The 9,430-nt window shown below is 53.4% G+C and overlaps 2 protein-coding genes across 4 annotated transcripts in view; one reads left to right on the forward strand and one right to left on the reverse strand.

Moving 5' to 3' along the window:
• Nucleotides 1–1,887, reverse strand: part of Vgll4 (vestigial like family member 4) — a 119,039-nt gene extending 117,152 nt beyond the window's left edge. The window contains exon 1 of one of the 3 annotated variants that reach the window (XM_004874844.4): nucleotides 1,630–1,887. The gene's annotated coding sequence lies outside the window, so the exon portion shown is untranslated. Of the gene's footprint in view, nucleotides 1–355; nucleotides 490–852; nucleotides 961–1,629 lie in introns of those variants that run through there. The other 2 variants (XM_004874843.4, XM_021252215.2) reach the window with 2 other exon arrangements.
• Nucleotides 280–1,632, forward strand: LOC147829056 (uncharacterized). The gene is made up of 2 exons (XM_087207158.1): nucleotides 280–1,010; nucleotides 1,342–1,632. The coding sequence occupies exons 1-2, from the start codon at nucleotides 280–282 to the stop codon at nucleotides 1,526–1,528; spliced, it is 918 nt and encodes a 305-aa protein (XP_087063284.1). The 3' UTR covers nucleotides 1,529–1,632.
• Nucleotides 1,888–9,430: the final 7,543 nt, after the last annotated feature.

Genomic DNA, 9,430 nt, shown 5'->3' on the forward strand with positions numbered 1-9,430 from the left:
GGAACCACACAAGAAAAATAAAGGGGAAAAAACTTAGCGGGGCATGGTGGCGCAGGATTGTCGTTGAATTCGATGCCAGCCTGGGCACATACTGAGTTCAAGACTAGCCTCAACTACATAGCGAGACCCTGACTCAAAAAAACAAAAGAAAAATTGACAGAACTGTGTCGGGTGTAAGAAGTCTCCGCGGAGTCGGCGGGGCGGTGTGGAGGTGACTAGGTCACAGCGGCGCTCCGCTCGGGCACCACCCGCAGGGGCCTCGCGTGCCTCGCAGGAACAATGACCTCGCAGGGCCGGGGCCCGCGCCCCCCGGGAGCGAGTGGGTCGGTGGCGCTCAAGCGGCCTGCAACCGGACCTACAGATCCTCTGCGCAAACAGGGTGTTTTGGGGCGTCTCGGCTGTTTGCGGGCAGAAGGGCGAGCCTGCTTCTCCGTCCACCGCAGCCTTGGGTCCAAAAAGGCGATCTTCCAACTCCAAAGCGGGGCCGGCACCTTCCCACGGGGCTGGCGTGGGAACCAGGCCCGCCTGCCCGCCCGCTCCCGGTTCCCGCACAGGCTACACCCCCTGCGGCGCTGCGCGCATCAAAGCGAAACCGGTTCACTCGCCGCGCTCCCGCCGCGAGCCCGCGCCAGCCGCCAACAGCAAATCAAGTCGCCGCCCCGGCCGGCGCTGTCACCGCGGGGACCCAGGAAGGGGGCGCTGCGGCAAGGCCTGCGCGGGAGGCGCGGTCTGTCCGGGCTGGGGCTAGAAGCGCGGAGTCCCAGTCCCCGCCCGCACCGCGGTCCGAGACCCCGGTCCTCCCACGTACGCCCCGCCGCCCGCGGAGACACTTGGCCCACCGGGCCCACTCACCGCCGGTGCTCGGCTGCTCCGGCCCCGTGGGGCGCACGGGGCACGCGGACTACAGCTCGAGGAATCCGCGGAATGAGCGCCGCCCGCCGCGCCCGGCCCGGCCCCGCCCTAGCGACACGCCCCCGCGGACACACCCCGCGCAGGTGGGCGGTGCGCAGGTAAGCGCGGGGCGGGACCCGGAGGCGCACGCGCGCTCGGCCCGAGAACACACCCTCGGCGCGCGCACGACGCGCCAGTCCCGGAGCCGCGCGCGCCCAGGAGGCCTTGCGTCCCGGACCGCAGCCCCGCGCGCACCTGAGCCCCGGGGCGCGCTCCTCCCACGCCGCACCACGTGCACGCGCGCACCCCGCCCGCGGTCCCGGCGACGAGTCGGGAGCGGAGAAAGGGGGGCCCGGGGTGCGCCCTCCCGACGCGCGGGCTGGGGACGTGTGGCCGTAACCGACCACGGGCCCAGCTTCTCCCACTCTTCCCGTCCTCCCCGGGTTGCAGGTCTGTCCTGGAGCTGTGTCCCTCGCAGCCACAATCAGGAACGCAGTGCGAACTTAAACAGAGAACCGGCCTCCCGGGCAGCCCGAGCTCCCGAACCTCGGGCGTGGCGAGCGGGAAGGGCCGGGACTCGAACCCCAGCTCGCAGGAGCGCCGGGTGAAGGCGCACGGTGCGGTTTCCAAACTGTAGCCCCGCGCGGCACCGGTGGGCTGGAGCCCCGAGAAGTGGCCCCCGAGAGACACACAGGTCACCCCAAGCGTCGCTGCCCTGGGTGCCTTGGCTAAACTCACCGATGAGGACCCAGAGGGCCTCCGGGCTTTCCAACGCTATTTTCCTTAGTTCATTCGAAGCCTCGGAGGAGGAAAAGAAACTCCGAGGAAGACGGCGGAGGGGTCTGAGGAAAAGAAGGGGACAACCGGGCACACTCCCGGAAGTGTGGCAAGGAGAAGGGGTTTGCATTCAGGCAGCTGGACCGAATGCCAGCGCCGCTGCTATTCAGTGGAGCGCCCTGAGCCGAGCTGTCCCGTCCCTGCGACGGAGAACACTGCCCCCTTGGAGGAGCCGTCGCAGGAGCGGAGGGAGAGGCAGGGGGGTGCGGTGACGAGCTCCACCTCCCTCCTCTCCCCGACCCGAATCTGGCCCGATAGGCACTGTGTGAGCAGACGCCCAGCTTCCCTGGGGAGAAGAGCGCTTTGTCCAGGTAACGCCGAGCATCACCCCGGAAGTCACACGGCTGCGCCTTGACAGAAGTGACCCCGGGTTCACGAAGAGTCGCACACATCACTGTCTGTCTGAGCTTTACGATGGTCTTGCCGTGTCTGTGCGGCGAAGTGATTCCCACTGGGGGTCAGCGGAGGTCCGGGCGCTGCCTCTTTAATTCCCCTCCCTGCTCTGAGAACTGAACTCTGCCGATAAATCTGGGCACCCGGGTGGCCTGGCTGGGACCAGCCTCCGACCATGCCAGATCAATCTGCTTCTTCCTTCGTCGGCCGAGTGTGGCTGCATCTGAGATGCGCAGAGATGTGCACATACACGTGCACACACACGCACAGGTTCCCGTACAAAAGGTGTAGGAGGCGGAGACATCACGAAGGATAACCTATGCCATAATACTCTATTTGTAACATTAAAAATAAAATGGCCAGGAATTTAGCTCAGTGGTTCCGCTGCCTGCCTCGTAAGCTCAAAGACTCGAGTGCGATCCCCAGTACCGAAAGAAAAAAGAAAAATATGCCCGCCATAAAAGTATATAAAAAAGAAAATCAGAAGCCAGGCATGGAGACATGGGCCTGTGGTCCAGGCGCTCAGGAGGCTGAGGCAGGACCAGCCTAGGCAACATAACAAGACTGTGTTTCCAAAAAACAAAAGTCCAGGAATGATGATTTCAGGATGACTGGTTGGGGAGACACAAGCCTGGAGGACAATCTGGTTACACATAGGTCCTGGCTTTGGGATCAAGGTCCTAATTTGGGGGTGGTAGTTTCACTACTAAAATTATTTAAGTTGTGGTTGCACAACAGCACAAATGTATTTAATGCCACTGAACTGTACATTTACAAATGGCTAAAATGAGCCCAGCATGGCAATGTGCACCTGTAGCCCCATCTTTGCAGGAAGCTGGGGCAGGAGAATCTCTTGAGCTTAGGAGTTCAGGAACTGCCTGGGCAACAAATCAAGACCCTGACTCAAAAAAAAAAAAAAAAAAAAAACCAATTGACTAACATGTGCAAGGCCCTGAGTTCAATCCATAGTACCAACAACAACAACCAAGTAAATTGTATCTATTTTGCCATAATTTTAAAAAATGTCTAAGGAACTAAAGAAAAAACAGGGCAAATCAAAAAAGAAAACAGATGCTAACATAACTCATTAAATAAAGGTAGACTGTACATGGACTGCTGGTGAGAATTTTTTTTTCCCCCTAGAGCCTCACTAAGTGGTTCAGATTGGCTCTGAATTCACTATGTACCCCAGGCTGGCCTTGAAATCAGGGCAATCCCCCTGCCTCAGCCTCCCAAGTGCTGGGATGACAGGTGTTTGTCAGCTCACTTGGCTTGGAGGATGTATTCCAAAACAAAGATTTTATAAGTGCCCCCAGAGGTTTATTTCCAAAATGGTAATTAAAATGAACCAAGGAAATAAAATAAAATGAACCAAGGAGGTGGATGCTGAGGTGGCCGAGGTGTGCTGGGCCAGGAGGGCGCGCCTGGCCTGTCCTGTCTGCTCTTACCAAGCCTGACCCTTTACAGGGAAACCACTTTGTGTTTAGGAGCCGAAGACCAAGGGTCCCTGTGGGCAGTGATGTGTGTCTGCCGGGTGCCGTGTGCCTTTTCTATCTCCTGTACCTGTGCCCAGGAGTCCCCACGCTCCGCCTTCCAGTCCCCCTTTCCACCTTTGTGCCCCTGGGCGCATCCCCTGCAGCCGCTTCTGGTCCCGAAGCTGGCTCCTTCCTTCCCTTCCCTGTCTGCATGGCTCAGCTCAGGGCAAGGGGCTCGTTCTCAGCCTCCTAATCCAGAAATCAGTGCCGTCAGATGGCAAGGAAGTCACCTGTCCCCGAGGGGCCGTGAGGTCAGCACAGCCCACTGTGGCGGGGGTGGGACAGCCCCAGATCATCCTGACCAGCGCTGAGTGTCCAGGGCGCTCAGGAATTCTGCTATGGAAGGGTTTGGCTTTACACTTGCTCCTTAGGAGTTCATACTAGTGAACATTCTCTTAAAAGAAAACTTCTTTTTCCAAACCAAATGGAAAATTAGTGGAAAAATTCAAAATAATCTTACATCAAAGAGAAGATCAAATAATAAATGCTGGACATTTGGTGAGCACCTACATTGCTTTATGACAGTTATCTGATTTAAGCCTCAGGCTGGCCTTGAACTCACTCTGTAGTCCTGGATGGCCTCGAACTCACAGCAATCCTCCTGCCTCAGCCTCCTGAGTGCTGGGATTACAGGTATCCCCCAACACCCCCCTCACCCCCGGTGGTAAAAAAATAAAGCCACGGAAGCCCAGATTGTTCTCTTCCATATTCACGTAAAACACAGCTGTTTAGTTTCTGTCCTATGTTCATTTCAATTTTGCGGGTTTGGCAGCATTGCTAGTATTCAGCTGCAATGTGTGTGCATTTCATGGTTGTTTAAAAGCTACACGCCTGTAAGCAGTGTATACTTGCTTTTACAGGGTACAGATCTGAGTTGCACAATAACAAAAATAATGTACATGGACTCCAGGGGTGCGCCCTGGCTCTGGGTCAGAGACTCCAGAAACGGCCTCTGGTTAATAGTAGCAGATGTGGGGGTTCTTGGGTGGGTACTGGGCAGTTGGAGGACACCAGGGAAGGCAGGAAAGCCAGCCGGAGGCGCTCAGGAGGTAGGCAGGGGACCAGGGGACCACAGGAGCATGTGGTATAGACAGACCCGACTCCCAGCATGCAAGTCTCCCCTGCAGACCCCAGCGCTGCCGTCCCAGAACTCAGCACTCCTTCAAGAGTTAAGACCCTGGGAGTGGGGTATAGGGTTGCCCACCTGTCATCTCAGCACCTGGGAGGCTGAGGCAGGAGGATCACAAGTTTGAACCCAGGGTGGGGAACTTAGTGACTTAGCAAGACCCTGTCTCAAAGTAAAAAATAAGAGCTAGGAGTGGAGCTCACCAAAGGCCTGGGATGAATCCCTAGTACTACAGGGGAAAAAGAAAAAAGAGTTACAGCCCTGGGCAGGAACACTGCGACGGCCAAGCCACCCTCCCAGCCCTGGGACAAGTCCTCTGTCTCTTTCCGCTTCTGTCCCCATGCCATAGAGAATCACCGAACCATGAAGGGCAGCTGGACGCTGGGCTCCCAGTGATCGCTAGACATGTGCTCCTATGAGACATGCACCTGCCACCAACTCCCGCTGTCACCCCGAAGTTGGAGCCGCTGGTGTCCCTGGGTGGCACCCAAGAACCCTGCTGTGACCTAGAGCTGCCAGCCACGCCCAGGCCCACATTGATGCCCTGTGCCGTGGCCCTCATGATAGTGGGTAGAGCGGAAGGGGACCCCACCCCAACAGGGTCCTATCACAGCCTGGGAAACCTGAGGTTCCTTGGGAAAAAAATTCCCCTTTATACCCATTTTTTAGCTGTTTACAAAACACTTGAATGGCAGAACCTGGGAGGCTGCAGGGAAGCTCCTGACAGTGCACTGCTTTCTTTGCAGATTTCTGCCCCTAGAAATGGTTTCTCCCTCCTTTTCCAGTGGTGCACAGGTGGATCCCCTGCAGGGCTGTGGCTTGGCCCACCCCACCCCACCTCCCTGCCTCAGCCTCCATGACCCACTCCCTTCCCACTGAAGTTCACCCACCCTGGCTTCTGGGCGGCTGTTGGACCGAGCCAGGTCCGCTCCTGCCGCTGGCCCTTGGCACTGGGTGTGTCCTCACCCATCACATCTGTGGAATTTGCTCCCCAAGCTTCCTTACAGTTTCTGCCCAGAAGTTGCATGTTGTGGGTCTTCTCACTTCCAGACATTTCTCCCAGATGGCCCTGGTGCTGCCACCCTCAGTCACCCTGTTGCTGCCGGCCAGGGTACCTACTAGCATGTGTACTTCATCATCTACTCCTATGAGGATGCAGGATTTGAGAGACAGAGACTTCCCACTAATCACGCTGCCCTGCATGTAGTAGGCCCTCAATAAACCATGTGTTGAGGGCTGGGGCGTCATTGCTCAGTGGCAGGGTGCTTGCTTGGCATGCACAGGACCCAGGTCTGCTGCCAGCGTGGCCCACAACAGCAGAGCACCTGGGTATCAAGGGAGTGCTGCACACAGCTGCCATTAAAAGAATGGCAAGCACTGTCACAGAGTGACATCACATTAGGCTGCCTTTGCAGCCTCAGAGACAAGCAAAAGGAGGAAACAACGACCTTCAGTCTCCATGACTCCTCACCATCTCTTTTCCTTGTTTTGTTTTGTTTTGTTTTGTTGAGACAGTCTCGCTATGTAATTCAGGATGGCCTTGAACTCACGGTGATCCTCTTGCCTCAGCCTACTGAGTACTTATTTACATGGTCTTACTCTACGAGAAAAGAATTATTAATATTCACAGATTTAAAGGTGCTAAAAGAAGTGATTTTTTAACGGACTGGGGGTTTAGCTCAGTGGTTCCACCACCTGCCTCACAAGCACAAGGTCCTGAGTTCAATCCCCGGTACCAAAAAAAAAGAATAGATTTTAAATGTCCTCATCACAAAGAAATGATAAGTAGGTGAAGGCAGGAATATGGGAATGAACCTGGTTTCTTCATTCCACAATGTGTATGCTTATGGGCCCTGTGAACACACAATTATTATTTGCAAATTAAAATTTAATTTATTTTAATGGTGCTGGGGATTGAACCCAGGGCCTTGTGCACACTAGGCAAGTTTCTACACCGTGCTACACCCCCAACCCCCAAAATTAAACACACATGTTTGCGCAAACACACACACACACAAGTAAAAAGACAAACCAGAGGACAGAAAAATATAGTTGAAAATTTTGTACAGTCCTCCCTCAATATACATAGCCTCTGCACCCATAGTCCCAACCATGTGAGGACTGAAAATGTTTGGAAAAATAATTCCTCTGTGCTGAACACCACCAGGCTTTGTTCCCTGTCACTGTCCCCTAAGCAGTGCGGTATTGCAACTGTTTCCATAGCGTTGGCATCGTGCTCATCTGGAGATGATGGACAGGGGGCAGCAGGCTGTGCCCAGGTTCTGTACAAATCTGACACCATCTGATAGGAAACGCTGACCATCTGGGGCTTGGGGTGACTCGGGCTTGGGGGTCCTCGGTGAGGGCACAACTCGCTGATAGAGAACTTGCATCCAGAATATACAAAGGGCTCTGACAGCTCAATAATATGGAGCCAGCTCAATTTTAAAGTGGGGGGAAGGAGCCAGGTGTGGTGCTGCACACCTGTAATCTCAGCACTTGGGAGGCTGAGGCAGGAGGGTTGCCATGAGTTCAAGGTTAGCCTGAACTACATAGGGAGATCCTGTCTCCAAAAAAAGTGAGGAGGGAGAGAGAAAAAGGGAGAGGAAGGAGGGAGGGTGAGAGATTGTTTGAAGGGATTATTAGAGCCCTCCTAGCCCCAAAGGGGCAAACACATGCTCTATTGGTGCCCATCTAGGCCGGCAGCAGACATCACTAATCTACCCCATCAGACATTAATAATCCACCCCAGCACTATCATGGACGAGCCCCACTGCAGCACTAGAGTCCTTCCGGGATGGAGCTGGTGCTTCCCAGTACCCTGTCTGTCAAACCTGTCTGGTCTTCTGAGCTCCGAACAGATGGGGGTCTGGGCCCCAGAGGGGTGAGTTGACTTCTGTAGGCTCACAGTGTCATCTGGAGAGCAGATCAGAGCTGAACCCTACTTCACTGGACCCCTGAGGTGAAGAGAGGAGCAGGACAGGTGACCTCATGGGGCACATGACAAGCGAAGGGCCATGGGGTAGAAAAAACACACTTGATAGATGGCATGGGGCATTGAGGAGAACAAGAAAAGTAACTGCACTGGTGACCTGAGGCCAGCAGCCACTGGCTGTCCCTCATTGCCTTGTCAGCAATGTTACGGCAGGATTTAAAGGAAAATAAGTTTTTCCCAGCCTTGGGCAGTTCCACCCCTCCTTGGAGAACCTCTCCCTCTTCCCTGTAGCTGTAACTCCTTCTTCTGGTATAGATAAAATTGGCAACTATAACCTGTAAGCAAAGTTTATGAAACTCCGTTCTCACAAGATTCACAAGGCTCTGTCTTCTTTCAAGGCTAAGTTTCAAAACTGCCTGCCCTTGTCCTGCTTCTGTAAACTCGCTTGCTATGTCACTAGAAAGACCAACCCCTTCGACCAAATGTATAAACCTAGAACCTTTCCTTTGTTCTGGGCTCAACCTTTGGACACGAGTCTGTTCAGCTGGTGTACACCTAAAATCTGGGAATAAAACCTTCCTGTTTCTGAGTAGTCTTTCCAGTCCCTTAAATTCTACAACAGTGTGACACAAGGGATGTATGGAAAACTAGAGACCCTTGAACAATGCAAGAACAGGGACCAAAGACCCCCACAGTTGCAAATCTGCTGCCCATGACTTCTGAGTCCCCAAGATAGCATGGGCAGGTGGCTACAAAACTGTCACTGCAATATGCAGGACTGTAGTCCGTGTGCAGCTGAGACTTCCTGCTGCACCCTCACGTTTGCTGAAGCCCATCTTGGCTGGGAATGGGGTCACCTACAGTCTGGAGGTGCGGGTGTGGGTCAGTTTTGATGGATTTTAACTTTTTTTTTTGGATTTTAACTTTTTGTAATAGATTTACATCTATTTTGTGGTAGTAAATGATAAAACAGATTGTTATCTACATATATTTTATGCATTTATGGAATCCCTTTTTCTTAAAAACAATTTCTAAACTATGCGATTCATCTGAGAAGCTTTTGGTTTGTTTTTTGTTTTTTTAATTCTTTTATTGGTACATTTTAGGTGTACAATATAATGACATTCATCAGGGTTTGCTTTTTTTAATTATTGCAAAAAGCACACACCTATAATCCCAGTACTCTGTGTGAAAAACTGAGGCCTTCTCTTTTCTTTTCTATCAAAAATATCAACAGGAGTGCCTCCATTTTAAACTCTAGGCTCCCTAGGCTGCCCTTTCCCACCCTTTACACCAGGGTTACAGTTGTTACAGTTATAGGAATCATCAGCTCAGCTTGGATCCTCGAAATACAGCCAAGGGCTTTCATTTCCCCATACCCTCAGCCCTGCTTTTTAGCAACCCTGCCTAGCAACCTTCAGGCCCTCCCCTCATGCCACTTAGACTAGCCAATCAGGATAGATCATGAACCTTCAACCCAGCCAATGGGGAGAAGGTCAGCTGCTTTTCATACATCAAGGATAAAAATGAGCCTGCTACATTCTCTGGGTGTGCTCGCTACCTGGCCTTAGGGGTGTTGCACACCCTCCTGTAGAAGTAAATTTGCCTTGTCAACAAGGTAAGTCTGGGGCATATTCCCAACATTGGGAGACTGAGGCAGAAGGATCGCCGCCTCAAGTTTGAGGCCAGTCTGGGCTACATAATGAATTCAAG

The sequence above is a fragment of the Heterocephalus glaber genome, unplaced genomic scaffold (assembly GCF_053883595.1).
Source record: "Heterocephalus glaber isolate CG9 unplaced genomic scaffold, H.glaber_assembly_v1.0 deba00000768, whole genome shotgun sequence".
Taxonomy (NCBI): Eukaryota; Metazoa; Chordata; class Mammalia; order Rodentia; family Bathyergidae; genus Heterocephalus; species Heterocephalus glaber.

What these genes read in the sequence shown, in the direction of transcription:
- LOC147829056 (XM_087207158.1), top strand. Translation starts at nt 280, where the DNA reads ATGACCTCGCAGGGCCGGGGCCCGCGCCCCCCGGGAGCGAGTGGGTCG. An exon ending in CGCAGGTGGGCGGTGCGCAG is followed by an intron (nt 1,011 to 1,341) that starts GTAAGCGCGGGG and finishes CCCGGGTTGCAG; the next exon opens with GTCTGTCCTGGAGCTGTGTC.